Genomic DNA, 15,357 nt, shown 5'->3' with positions numbered 1-15,357 from the left:
TGGGACAACACAGCAAGGTAAATGGCATTAAATTTCCACTGTACTTATTTGCATACTAGCATTTCCCACAGACTGTACGAGTTATTTACAGTTATTTACTGCACAGTGGGAAATCTCTGGCTGCTCCGGTGTTTTCCACCAGCTTAAAAAGAAATGCATTTGATGTGACTTTTTTCTACTCCTACCTTGTTAATTTAGCCATTCCTCTTTCACATGCAGTCCTCATTTCCCAGCATACTGTAACACATTAAATACAGAAAACCAGTCACTTAATACTTAGTACTATCTACCCTTCAGATTTTCTGACACACGTGAAGTCTTGATTTAGAAGAAGAGGTTGCATCTTTCCATACTTTGCAAGACAGCCCTTTGGCACAGTCACATCGCTGGAAAATCTCTAGTCCGTGGGAGCCTTTCTTGCGCTGCTTGGTGCACACCTCCCCCTGATGCAATACAGGCTTGCAAATTTTGGTCCAGAAATGGCGAGCACAGCAGTGTCCCTCAATACAGTCTGATGACCGCAGGCAGGGATCGCCTTCATGTCCTAAAAAGAACAATCAAACTGTTTCACCTCAGGGGAAAATGGAAAAGGACAAATTCTGAGCTGCAAATGAAGCTCAGAAAAAGGAGAGATGACATTTCCATCTGTGGCTTTTTTGAAGGACATAAACACAAGAAAAGAGATGAATTAAGAAGGTTGGGAGGTTCAGAAAAGTAACTGTTAAGAACTGCCAGAAGACTTAGTAAAGAGAAATTCACCTACAGGTTTGTAGACAAAATGACAAATGCATAATGACATTACTCTTACAAGAGGAGGATGTGCACAATCTTGTACAACTGAAAAGTGAATTTTCATTCCCCTCTAACACAGGGAAGAAAGCAGATGCTATTTCAATCAGAGGAAAGTGGTGGTCAGTATTACCTCGCTTTTAGAATTGTGCTCTGAATTCTCTTAGTAGAGACTCACAACCTCTGAAATTACTATGTATTGCTGGTGTGTGCTGCTGTATTTAAATAGCGTAATGTTACTGATAGCAGAATGGTGAAGTGCAAATGTGATCTTACCTTTAATGTGTGACAGCTTGGACTGCGCCCTCCCTAAGTTTTGCCATCCCAAATCCTTGCTAGCATAATGACTGTTCTTCTTGTTGCGTGGCCCCTCTAGTGCAGGGATGTGAGGTGTGAGGATGTTTTCAGTTACTGGTACGCAAATACCTGGGGGGAAAAGTCAGTCAGTTGTAGATTTCAGCAAGAGGAGAAGAAGCTGAGGAACATACTTGGGCCAGGATCAGTATTGAGACCATTAAAGTGAGGGGGGTGTTGGGCTCAGCTTCGGTGACTTTTGGCTCTGTCACTGATCCCTAGCCTGTCTTCATTACAGCTGCACTTCACTCCCTATCACAGAGTCTTGCAGTCTGACCTCCTGGAGACTGTCTTGGAGACATCTCCTCAGGTCTCAGGAAAAGAGTATGGGAATGCAAATCGTACAATTACAACAGAAACCTCAAGAGGGAGTAACTCAGGGATTCACTGGGTCTATTTTGCTTCCTTAAGGATATGGGCTCTTTGCACATTTCCAGAGAATTGAGCAACATGGAAAGTAGTGCTGGAAAAATGCTCTGATTTCTTTCTGTCTGTGGCCTCGTCATTTGGGGGGTTTCTCTACAACAAAAGAGGAAAAAGTCTAGCAATAAAGAGGCCTTAATCATAAAAATACTATTAAAGAAAGCGGAGAAAAGTTTTAAAGATAGATACATTAAAAAACAATTAATTGCTAATGGAGTAGAGGAAATGATAACGATGACTTCAGGTATGGGTCTGTTTCAGGGAGAGGAGGAAGGCAAAAGAAGCAGGGGAGACTGAACAGCCTCTAGCATGGCACAGCTCTTGGATTCTGGCTCACAATGCACTGTCTGTTGGAGCAGATTCTCCTTTCCCTCCTCTCCTCTCCTTCCAAGCCTAGCACCATCCAGTTCTACATTAATATGAAAGCCACGAATCCGGTCATCTAATTTCACTCTCACGTAGCTGATATTTCTACTTGGCTAGTTCGGCACCAAATTTCCCTTGTCCAACAACACAATGGATAGATAACTTTTATACAGACTGATTAGACTGCTTACTTATGCAGTTTTGAAAATAAGATCTTAGTATTTTTTAGAAACAGAAGAAAAAGATCATTCAACAACTTTTCTAAGGCAAAGAAAAATGGGGAGGACAAGTGGAGCTATAGCGTATGTTATTTTCAATATCTGAAGGGATTTTATCTTGGTTTAGAAAAGGAAATGCAGTCACAAGGGAAAATACCTCTGCTGAGAACACTTGGAAAATCTATTTTCAGTAGAACTGTCAAAATGCTGATTTTTTTTTTTTTTTTTTAGGGAAAACAAGAAATGAGTGACGTACCGTTGTTGCAGCGATTCCCTGGGCAGCACATGCCATCTCTGTGGCACCGTTTCTTCTTCCTCCGGCACAACATGCATGCAGATGATGCTTGATGAGGGCTGTGACAGTACCGCCCAACTTCACATTCTTTGTCATTGGTGCAAGGATAAATCTGGAGGATAAAATAAAAAGTTTGCAGTGACACAGCATATATACTGTGTGCAGTATAAGACATGCACATAGTACATTAAAAAAAAAAAAGTTGAAGAAACATAGAAACATACAGGTGAGTTACCATTCACTAAGCTAAGAGATGCAGTTATCTTTACAGCAGCCTTGTCCTTGGGCTCAAGCTGCTGGTGGAGCTGGATCACTGCCTTAAGAATGACAAAACTACAACCCATTCCTTTGGTGGTTTCATCTTTTCTTGCCTTAAATATATGCTGTCACAACAGAACTTATATTTTTGTGTGTTTCAGGATACGTGGGTCTCTCATTCATAAACAAGAGTATAAAATTCCACAATGAAGGGAAACAGAGCCAGAATGACTCCTCTCAGTCACTGAAAGCACACTCTGCAACAGGTAACTTTTACATATAGATCAGAACTCCAAGGAGGCATTTTTCTTTGACAAGTGCCAGATAGGATAAGAAATTCACATTCTCACAGTGAAGATAGAATTACAAAGGTTGGTAAAGACCAACCACCAGCCCATCACCACCATGCCACTAAACCATGTCTCTCAGTGCCACATCTCCTTGTACACCTTCCAGGGAAAGTGACTCCACCACCTCTCTGGGCAACCTGTGCCAATATCTCGCCACTCTTTTGAGATGAAATTTTTCTTGATATGTAACCTGGACCTCCCTTGGCACAACTTAAAGCCATTACCAAGTTGTGCCAGCCTATGAATTTTGAGGCAGTCCACATCTTCACCAGACCAGTGCAAGCTTCTTCACAATTGTACCATTTCACTCCAACCCGTACCATTCAGACTCTTTGGAAGTGAACAACCATCTCTAATCAGCATTTAGCTTTGATAGCCTTTACTTCATTTAAGTACGTACTATTCTCCTTAAGCTTACCAACTGCTGAACAGCATCCCTAATATATATATCACAGACTATGATATACAACACAAAATCTCTTGAACATATAATTGCCTGAAAGCACAGACGCAGACAAATGTTATCCTGTAGAAAAATTGACAGATTCCTAAAAAGAAGATATGAAGGCACTGTAATTCTCCCATTAAGAAGAGAAAGGTCAGTAAGTATTCCTACAAAAGAAGAAAACATGATGCTTGAAAGAGACATAACGACACCACCATTTTCCAGGATCCCTTTTGCTGAATCCCATGCAGCTTCAACTGCACTCACTGTCTGCATCTAATTTTAATTATGGGCATAATAATGGGCATTTTAATTAATTTTAAATAAATAAATAAATAAAATTTAACCTGCATCTAATTTTAATTAATCAAAAATTTTTAATTTTTTTTAATTTTTAAAAATTTTTTAAAATTCAATTTAATGGGCATTTTAATTAATTTTAATTAATTAAATTTATTTCTTTAAAATTCAATTTAATGGGCATTTTAATTAATTTTAATTAATTAAATTTATTTCTTTAAAATTCAATTTAATGGGCATTTTAATTAATTTTAACTAATTAAAATTAGATGCAGATTAAATTTTATTTATTTATTTAAAATTAATTAAAATGCCCACTTTATAGATTTTTTAATTAAAAATTTAAAAATAATTAAAATTAATTTAATTAATTAATTAAAAATCTTTAATTAAAATGCCCAATCATAGATCTTTTTCCATTTCTCAAAATCATCCTTGAGGAAATTTGTTTAGATAAAAAGATGAGAATGAGGCATTTTCTGGAAAATGTTTACACCTCCTCAGCTGATTTTCTCCAGCATTTTAAACGAATCAAAGTGTTGCTTTTGCTGTTTTCAAAATGACTACTGCAATTATGTATTCAACACAAACAAAAATCTCAATTTTCAATGTAGAATGATTACTTCTAAAATATTTTTTTATCAAGTCTTGATTATACTGCTCTCAGAAAAGAAAAACTTGGACGATGTTGAGAATTTGCTATGAAAAGTGTTCTTTTAGATGGAGGACAGCCTGCTTCTCCATCTTTCTGCTATTCTCTTGAAAACTGTAGAAGAAACAAGAGGTCAGATAAAAACACTAGTGCCTTTAGCTGGGAAGAACCATGCCGTTTTCCATATGATTTCATTAATTGTCTTCTTTTTCAAAATTTATTTTACAGTAACTGAAGAGCTGGCTGGTTATTTCCAGAGTGCTGCTGTTCCATTACTTCTGCCCTATGAATATATGCATCTTTGGAGAATGAATAGAGAGCACAGCTGTTTGGAGAACTTGACGTATGTAAAAGGCTTTCTCCCTTAAGAGTAAGTATTTCCTCTCAAGTTCATCCTCATTCATCAAAGAAGGTCAAATCTTTTAGCTAGGAGCAGTGGTAAGAGACAAATGCAAATGCTCACCTTTGTGGTACTCAAGGTATAACTGGATTTCCCTTGTTCTAGGAAACCAGACCTAGATAAAGTGCTCCCTTCAATCTTATTGGTCCTTTTCCTCATTTTTCCCAGCAAGAAATAATTAATCCTAATGAATAATTACAATATAGTTGAATCAGAACCCTACTAAACTAAATAACAGAAAATTCAGAAATTTTGTATGGATCTGTGCATGGTTTTACTGAGTTTGGAAAATATTAACACTGCTAGCAGGGGAAAATGCAAATAAAAAACAGATGAACAAGCTGTAACCTGGAGATGAAGGCATTTTATATCCTTGTCTGTCATCAAGACCTTCATAACCGCATCTTTTTTCCAATATGGGCATGTGGCATACACCTGCAACTTGTCAGCAACAAACCTACTTGCAGTTTTCTTTGGTTCCTCAAATAGCTTTTTTAAAAAAAGCTGATCCTAAATGGTGCTAATGAATATCTTGCATACCATATCTACTGTCTGTTTTACTTTTGGCTGTTAGGCTGAGTGACATTTAAATGATACACCTAATTGCTAGATCTCAACTCAATCTTTAGGAATGGTAGAAGTTACATAAGACGCTTTAAAAATTGCTGAGATAAGAGACACAACTCCTCCTCAAGTCTAACTCTCGAGCCCTGGCCTAAGCAAAGATGACATTTCTGAAATCAAAAAGTAATCCAAAACATTTACCTACCCAAGGGAAATGACTGCAGCATACCCACAAATACCCACAAATTGTCTTGTGTTACACAGTAATATATATAATATATTATATTATAATATATATAATATATATAATGTAGCTTGGACAAAACTGTCAAGTCTCTTCAAAACTCTAAACAACCAGCTGCCAGCCAGCTCCATGAAAAACCTTCTTGCAAATTGCCTGATGCCATCAACTGCCTTGATCTTTCTTCCAAAACCACCATCTATTTGATATCCTAGTTATCAGTCACGGGGAGCTTTAAATAAAAATGCCTACACAGCCTTGTCTCCTAATCAGTAGACATTCGTTAGAAATAACTCATGCCTTCTGCGATACAATTAATCTATCTCCACAGTATTCACTGAAATACAAAAAACAAAATATAGTACCTAGTCTGGGCTAACAGCAGGGAAAACATGTTCATATTTGTCTCGTTGTCATTAGTAGTTGAGCATCTTTGTATAAATAAGTATATATATTTTAAAATACAGGAATAAGAAAGTATATTTGTAGAAAAGCATATACTAACAGTTGTTCATGGACAACTCAAGGTTTTCAGAGTTTCCTACCTCAGAGCCTAAAACACAGTCTTTACAATGAGAGAATAGCAGAGAACATTTCCTATACGCAATGCAAAGACCCAAATCAGTCCCAGATGGAGAGGGAAAAAGCAAGCTGTAAACCAGCTCTACTTCCCCAGCAATGATAACTAATTCTACAAGGCACTTCATCCTTTCACATTCTTCAGCTATACATATCATTTTCGGGTCGTAAATCTCTATTCACTAAACATGGCTTTGATATTATGGGAAACCAGATGAAACTGAGATAAAATATGCAGCACTCCCTGAAGCTGCATTTAAGCAATCTTATTTGTTTTTTTAGCCCAGATTACAGGCAGTCATGTTGTTGTAGCATGGTATAACCTACGTTGCCAGTGATATTCACATTTTCAGATTGTTTACTCTGATGAAGAGCATTGAAGAGGTAAGACACTTTCTCCTCAGTCATTCCAATTAGTTTTGTATTCTTCTATAGAAGACAGATACTGAAATGGTGCTGCTCTTTCTGAGCCAAGATGTCCACTCTACATCTATTGACCAAAGCTAACCTTTGCCAGCTAGGTTTAAGCAGCACACAAACATAAATCTTTTCTCTTTAACAAAGAGGGAATATGAAATCCGTTTCTGTCCTTCCTGAATTTACACTCTAAAGCGCAAGAGCACACTATGGAACTATAGAAAATAATGCAGATAATAGAAGGAAAAAACTGTTTTGTTTTGTTTTTTCCAATCCTTCCAGGACTACAATTAAGGCACTTATTTTTTTTGCATTAAATTCACAGTGAGGTTGAGGAAAGGAGTGACTGTCTAGCTTTCATATCCACCTAATGCCATTCCTTTCTTTTGCAGAGTGTACAGAAGTGAGGTTTATTTTTACCTTTGCCTTCTCCTTTTGCCAGAGATCTAATATAGCACCTTTTCTCAGCTAACTGGCAATGAGGCTTTCTTAATAGTTTTCCTGGAGTCATTTACTCTCTTGCAATGTGGTCACCCTGAACCACAGAGTTTCACCACAAGCTCAAATAGCACGAGTGCTGGAACCATTGTGCTGTGGAGTCAATCAGCCCCAGTCTCTCTGTCTGGCACTACAAAACATAATGCAGAAGCACAAGGGAGGAAGACAGATGCTGTAATGTGCTGAAGGGTGAGTGAATAGTCTGATGGCAAGCACTTTACTGAGCTGTGGGAGATAAGGGTTTGAATTTCAGCTTGGCCTCCAGTATATCTCTGAAAACAGTATTCCCAGCCAGCGCCTTAGTCACCAGGCTCTCATTTGCTCGTATTATGAGATCTCATTTGTTTTCACGCTAAAGCTACTCCACACTGTACTATCAAGATATGTCAGAAGAAAAACAGGAAGAGCAACTGGCATTTTCACCTAAGCTGTGTCATCACTTATCCAGCACAAGTAGTCCTAAACACTGCTGGCTTCAGATCTACCTCCAACACTGAGAATAGCTGTGCCTAAAAAAGTGATACAGTAGAACAGATATCACTACAGACTTGCCCAGAAGCACCTCACTTTTTGCTTGTGTTTTAAATATCATAAAGTCCACGTGTAGAGTCAGTCCTGACAGATGATCATGGCTACTACCGCTTCCAGCAGAAGCAGCAGCAAGGAGGTTGCTCAGTACTCTTTTTCTATGGATGATGGGCAGCACTCGAGAAGTCTCACAAAAGGAAGGGGCTACAAGGGAAGTGATGGAGTCACCACCCCTGGAGGTATTCTAGAGACATGCGGTTATGGTGCATAGCCTTGGTAGTGTTAGGTTGGACTTGATCTTGAAGGTCGTTTCCAACCTAAATGATTCTATGAACCATACGAATGATAAGACAGCTGTGCTTACTGTACTGAACACCTGGTCAGCTTCTCTGTCTAACAGTTGTCATGTGCTGGTTACTAAGAGCTGTGCTAAAGAACAGAAGAAAAGCCTGTACAGCTGGGAAGTAAGAGCACTATGAATCTACTAGGTCAACCCTTCATTGCATACACAGTTGTCAAAAGGGTAGCAGCTATTGCAAAGTAGAGACAGAGGGCACCAGGAAAGGGACACACAGATTATCCTTGGAATAGCCTTGATTCCTAGGTATCAGCATATTAGAAATCAAATTTAGGCAACTACTCACAGGCTTGTACATCCCTTGTGACCCCCTAGTTACTAATACCCCGTGCAAATATCTATACCAGTAGGTTAGGTAGTCACATCCATAAATGCCTTTTTCTGCTGTTAAAAATAAATAAATAATCTGTTTTTAGCTCACCTAGATTCACACACCATGAGACAGTTTACCAGCAACTGGTACTGCAACTTGGTCTATTACTCACTTTTCCTAATGAAGACAAGGTTGTTTTCCCTATTCGCATTATTTTTATAAAATTTAAAATAATGACTGTAAAGTGAGTGGAAGCCAACCTCTCTACAGCCAGCATGCTAGCTGATTGATCACAACGGGCCTGAGCTATAGAGGGGAGAACAACGTTTCCTCCCTCCAGCTACGAGATGAACAATAGAGCTTGTTGGTCATAGTCTCAGGACTAAGCACATTGCTTAATATCCCACAGCCATCAGGCTTGATGTAGCAACCAACTGGCTCAATCCTGGTGATCACCTCTGCCCTGCCCAAAGCAGGACAAGGAGAAGAACTCTCCTTCTGATCAAGGACTTTGTCCTTCAAGAGTCAACACATGAAATAGCCACAGGGGTGCTGGGTCTGCTTTTGCTTTTCTCTCTCTTTGAAGAATTAGTTAATCCAAAGCTTTAACAAAATAGCCCACAGTCAAGAACATTTACAAAGAATGCAATTTGTTGAATGACTCACTGGTTAGACCTGATACTGAGTGGGGATCTCAACATCATTTTGTCTTTTACCAGATTTACATTGATGGGACAGATGCACACACCACATGTCGCCTGTAGAGCTAGATAAATATGTCACACATAGGATTGTTCCCAATAGCCAATTTAGAGGAGGAGTGAAGATTCTACCTGTGAAAATCAGTGAGAGGACCTAATGGGATCTCACAGGACATAAACCTTTGCAACAATGGAAATAAGAACACTTCACTCAAAACCACATAAATTGGATAAAGAAAAATGGAAGAAAGAAATAACTAACAAAGAAAACTCTCTTCTCCTATAGCCTTTTTTTTCTCCTGCAAGACAACTGAACTGCTTTCTCAAACATATTCAGACAATCCATGTCTAACTGACAAACTTCGCTCCTCTTTCTCCTAGCTGTGAAGCGAGCATTTAAATTAAGATGCGGATGGGAAATGATTGTCATTTAGTACTATTTTGTTTTTAATCCCACATGACAAAAGAGCTTATCAGCAGCCATCTGGAGTAGTACAGTTTTCCCACAGCACTGCTGATGTTGCTATTTTCTATTCTTAGCTCTACACAAGCATAGATGATAGTGAGGGATCTCACTGTGCACAAGCAGAATGCCGCAGTTAATTTATCCCATGGAGGAAATCACGCTGTGCTCTCAGACAGCTCCAGACATGGATCCTGACTCAGACTGATCTCACCAGAAACTCTCAACTCCCTGTGACTGCTAGGGCACAGATTGTTCCTGAAAGTAAAACTCTCTGTAGTTGCAATGAAACAAATTTACTCCGTTGAGCTGCCATGATAAGCTTAACAATTCAGTTTTTCTTACCAAGCCTCTTTCTTGTTAAAACAATAAACATCTCTGACCCATTTCTCTGCCAGAGCTAAAGAGAGAAAAGCACCATCTTCTGCTGCTAGACTAAGCACAGACACTTTCTTTTAGCAATAACTTATTTTTAACTCTTCAACTTAAAACACTGCTGTTATGAGGTCTGATTCACAGACTGACATAGTGCTACATCATGGATGTGTATGCTGCAGTCTCCAAAGATCATTCCTTCCAACTGTGTGGCTAATGGCCCCAGAAGCCTGCATTATTAAGACAATAAATATTCGTGTTTGAAAGTAATACTCAATCTACTTCTAGACCACCAGGGGAAGAACATGCAGTAGTCCAGCTCTCATGATGTACTAGAGCCAAAGAAAACTCAGGTCTTAACAACCCTAAAACAAACCTCAGCGAGGTCTCTCTGAACAGGCAAGGCTGCAGGACTCACGTGGGTCCTGACTCAGGCTTTCCTCAATCTCATCAAAACGTCGTGGAAAACAACCTCCTGTTCTGCAAGCATGGAATGAGCTGTATTTTCAAGTAACTTAAAGGCAAGCACACTATACCCAAAATGTATTTGTATGTATGTTTTTATGATACAGAACAACATAAAACTAACACCAGCATATAGTATATCTATGTATCATAGTTCCCAATGCAGCATAGCTATGGGTCTTCCTGTTCTATCACACCTTTAAGAGAATTATTGACCTCAGAATCATATTGGTGTCACTTTACTGAATCATCCCATTTCAGAGAAAACATATTGCATTTCCCCTGCACTGCGCACACTGCATACATGTGCTCAAGTTTTCCCTCCTTCTCATGTTTCATGACCTTGGGATTACCTAGCAGCGCTTCCATCTCAACATTTGGAGAGACCAGGAGCATCCTATGTTGCAAACACGAATCTTGATTGGTACCTTACAAAAGACATGATTAAAAGAAGGTTCAAAAGTTTTGGGTCAGTTTGACTCCCCATTTTACGGCCATTGTCACTGCATGATTCATACTGCCTAGCAAACGACCAGCAGTAGTGTTACAGCAGAGAGCATCAAAACAACGTTAGGTAATCTTTGAAGCCAACAATGTAGTGATAAATCAGTGTGACAGGAAAACTCTAGATCTTGATTTTATGTCATTTTTGAATGCATCACCAAAGATTGCTTGAAGAATAAAGGTTTGTTAACACACGCTTTGTTCTATGTCCAGCCTTTTCAGCAGACTGTTCTTGGCCTTTTATCTCTGCCTTTTCCCCACCCCTTTTCTGATGATTTTGCTTTTTAGTTTTGTCTCTAATTGGCTATTTATCATCTGTTTCAGAGTAGGATTCTTCAGGCTTTTTGATCAGCATGTTTACTGCTATGGATGAACAGTGGGTTGCCAAAAAGAGCTTTCCCTCTGAATCTATTAATTCTAGAAGTATGGGTTATTTTATCCAGATATATTACCAGATGGAAACAGCAAGCTGATCCTTCAGCACAGAAAGCACCAGGCATTAAACAACAGGTAGATATTCAGATATTGCGGTTGGGAGTAGAATAACATTGCTGGGAACTGGCAGCAAGTTGCTGTTTTTGAACATCTGGGTCTGAATGTCCCCAGGTCATGATGCACTTTCAAGGTGGAGCTTTTGCTGGGAATCATTTCTGTGCAAGCATATGTTCAGCGAGAAAGATGAGATTTTACCTTCTATAGAACTGCTACTGAGGAAATGAACTTCCTTTGCTTTTAAACTTTCACAAAGTCTAGAAAAAGAGGGAAACCCTGTCATACTGAAATCAGTGCAAAAATTCCATTTGTCTGCTTTGAAGTCTGGAGACAGAATGCTTCCAAGTTAGGAACACTTGTGCAATGTCTGCAGTCCTCATCCTGGAAATTATTCATAGGTACTCCTTGCAGAATACACTTTACATTGCAGAATGCACAGCATTTAAGACACCAGTTTTCAAAATGCAGTTTCTCTAGTCCTCCTATTTATAAGGACAGCTCTGAAGAAAACATGAGTTCATGTCAGCTGGAGAGACAGCCAGATGCTGAATGTCTGAGAGGGATGAACCGCAGTCTCCACTTCAGCAGACTGCTGACTTCAATCTGACATTGATACTGAATGTCAGCATTATTAATCCTCTCCCTGATGGTCGTTTATGTGGGAACACCTGGCTCATATGCCTTTCTTTCTATCCCAGTTCTTTCTCTACACATCAAAAGCCACTGTCATCTGAGATTCAAAACACCTCTGCTCTGTCTCTTCCTACTCTACATGAAACCCTCTGCAGTGTGATAGTTGTGACCACTATTTTGGAGGGGGAGGGGTAAAATGAGAGGGACCAAGCCAAGCATCTCCAACTCCAAAGCAACTATGAAGAATGGAAATCAGGCATCAAAGCAAGCTAGCCCAGCTTTAATATCAGCACAGACTATGCACCGGATCCCATTCTTCTCAGTGCAAACTGCAGGAAAACACACACTATGAGAGCCACAGCTCCTCACCCTGGCCTGCTGCAGCAGCAGTTGTGCATGTACAGGGGGCCAGCAATGCCCATGCACAGGGGGACCACCTGCAATGGAGCAGCTGCCCTGAGGAAGGGCTTGGACACAGAACCCTGCAGCTCAGGCAACGTCTGTCTGTGGTTGGACATGCACTGTTGCCTGTTCGACTGACTTCTCAGCTACAGTAAAAGCAAAAATTGTAATATGAGACTATTAAGGCAAATTATCACACTCTACTCAGAGGAGGACAGAGACAGCAGAAAAGGAAAGGACCCTGACAGACAGTGTCATTAAAAAGTCATCGTGCTCTTATTATATGATTAACTTAGAGCTGCCGACCCAACTTCAGCCTGTGGTAAAAAGCTTAGCAATCAAGGTTTCAACACTATTTACCATTTTTTTTCCTGTTCTTTTAAAATGCTCCTAGCTAATTTTGCACAAACAAGAAAACATGAACAACACAGCAAGGCAAGAATAACTTGTGAGTAAAACCAGATGAACACTAACATATTTACATAGTGTAATGACTTCACTATTAATTCAAACAAACCCAGGCCCCAATTCTCAGAAGACAGAGCTGAGCACATGCGGTCCAGGAGGCAAGAACAGGGTGGCTCAGACTGCACTGATGTCTGCAGCCCCTGAGCGAGTAGGGGCTGCTCAAAGTTTCAGTCTACAATAGCCACTGAGGGACCATCTTTCATTCCAGACATCGTACTCTGGCTACACCCTCTTCTTGCTCGCGGATTAACTATATATAGATCAGATCTGGTCCCCATCCTCAGAATAAGCTGATTCTGCAGCAAAGAATTCTATTTATCCTCCTCCCTGCTACATTTTACCGTACCTTCTGAAAATACATCTTTTAAAGCACACTTTTCTGGTCTGAAAATAATATTCTTTATGTGGAGCTATGGAATCTCTTCCTTGTTCCTAGATGTCTTGGAAGTTAATCAACAAAGTCATTAAAAAGCTTAATCCCCTATGCTTGGCACAACATCAGTCTGAGAACAGTTTCTCTGTAACAGCCTTTGGAATAAATATCCATGCAAGATTTGTTTTTTCCTTATACTGGTCACCCGCACTTTACAGTGGGTGGCCTTTCATTTATCCCATTACTGTACTTCCACTTCTGAAGCTAAGCCAGACACAGCAACCTGATACTACTTTTTTTGTTCATGCAACTCTATTGTAATGAAAAGTTCCACATATAACTGATAATTGTTAGGAAAGCCAAAGTAACAGGAATCATGGTTAAATTGCACTACCTTCTTGACAGCTTTTATTGTGAAGGATCTGGGTTCTCCAGGAGAACACTTTGTTGGCAAGCATTTCTCACATTTAGATGCCCCGGAAGGCAAACATAGTCAGCCCATTCCTGAATACCTCTGGTTGGTTTTGTTTGCATGACAGCGCTGCCCAGAGGCAGCTGTGCCTCCCTGTAATTGTGTGGTCAGTTTTTTAACTGCTACTCTACTTGATGAGAGTTGGTTTTGTTTGCTATTTTTTCCCCTTTTTCTTTTACACAGATAGAAAGAGAATAGAGGAAGTTAAATGACTTTGCTATGCCAAGCCCACATAAGAAGTCCACATTACACAGGTAACTGTTTTTCAGCCACTGTGCAGTTAACAATAAGATTATTTTCCTTTTTCTGAACTTGTACCCTTCCTTTCAGATGCACCAAATATAAGCGACTCCGTGCCTTTGACAATTATCCTCTTTACATAGGGTACAAGTACAGATCAGGACAACCACCCAGTCAAATATGAAAAAATACATTCCTACTTTCAGGTCTCACTCATGAAGTGTACTGTATATAAATAAATTGATTACCTGAAGCATATTTTACAGTTGAACATACTCAGCCTATTCAACAGCTGCCATACATTTCTTAGAGCACAGCTTTCCTTAAGTTCTACTCTGAAAGCAACTGTTGACCATGTGACTATGACAAAGGAAGATTTCCCCATTTACTTTGTTAGTGTTTGTTAATAGATTTAAAGGAGACATGATTTATTGTTTTCCTTGTATTTTGCATGCAATCCCAGATGAAGAAGAGGGAAGAGGGAATAAGAAGATTTAATTGATAGGTGAAAATATTTATGTCTAGGTCCAGAGTTATTCATCTAGCAGCAATGAAGCTATTCAAGTGCTCAATGTTCTTTTTTGTTTCTGCCTGTAAGAAAACGAATATTTGCAATAGCTTACTATACACAGAGCATGATTTACCTCTTAAGCAATGGATTATTGTTACATTGCAAGGAGGCAGAAAAGCAGACCAGACCGATGCGAACGAAAGGTATTTCATTGCTAAAAAGTAATGAAGTAATGCTAGATGGCTTTTCTCATTTACAAGAAAGGTATTTTTCTATATAAAGCAATTCCCTTTCATTTTCCTTCTCTTCAAGTTCTCCAGGAGACAGGGCTGTACAAAATGCATTGCACATGGTACTGGTGGGACCACACATCTCCATGGCAAGGTGCCCTTTGAACCACGTTCTGGAATTATGCTCTGAAGAGCCCTCAGGCTCAAGGATTTCTCTCCACTTGCACCGAGCCTGCACTTACACTGATGGACTGCACACCTCTGAGGAAAGAGCAAAACCCACTAGGCAGCTCTCCATATTTGCAAGATTCTCAATTCATCTCAACGTTTACAAGTCCTATGAAAAACAAAACAAGAACAAAAAAAAATCCCACCGAAACTCAGACATTGAAACCTTTCGTGTAGACCACTCAGTTCTGAAACAGGAACAATTCCTATTGGCTTTAGATATTTTCCCAAGAAGGAAAACAAGGCCATAGTTCTAACATAACAAAGCATCACCGTTAAAATGTTAGAGCATCTACTAAATCAGTTGCTGCTGCAACATAGCATTTTGAATCCTGTCCAGATGAGAAAGAGTAGAAAGTTCTCTCCCTAGAAAAACTGAAATGGTATTTTCATTGCTATTCGTAGTAACAGTGGCAACAAATTTATCAGCTTCTACTGCATCCTGCTTTACA

At 39.4% G+C, this 15,357-nt stretch overlaps 1 protein-coding gene across 1 annotated transcript in view; it reads right to left on the bottom strand.

Annotated features, from left to right (window-relative positions):
* Window positions 1–293: 293 nt before the first annotated feature.
* Window positions 294–15,357, bottom strand: part of DKK2 (dickkopf WNT signaling pathway inhibitor 2) — a gene marked incomplete at both ends in the record, with an annotated part of 38,632 nt that continues 23,568 nt past the window's right edge. Inside the window, 3 exons of the mRNA XM_079534998.1 lie at window positions 294–544; window positions 1,066–1,215; window positions 2,407–2,557. Of these exons, the coding sequence (XP_079391124.1) occupies window positions 294–544; window positions 1,066–1,215; window positions 2,407–2,557 (552 nt within the window). The remainder of the gene's footprint in view (window positions 545–1,065; window positions 1,216–2,406; window positions 2,558–15,357) is intronic.

This window comes from Tetrao urogallus, assembly GCF_951394365.1.
Source record: "Tetrao urogallus genome assembly, chromosome: 4".
NCBI classification, from domain to species: Eukaryota; Metazoa; Chordata; class Aves; order Galliformes; family Phasianidae; genus Tetrao; species Tetrao urogallus.
Note: the sequence above shows the minus strand (reverse complement) of the source record. Positions and strands in the feature narration are given on the sequence as shown.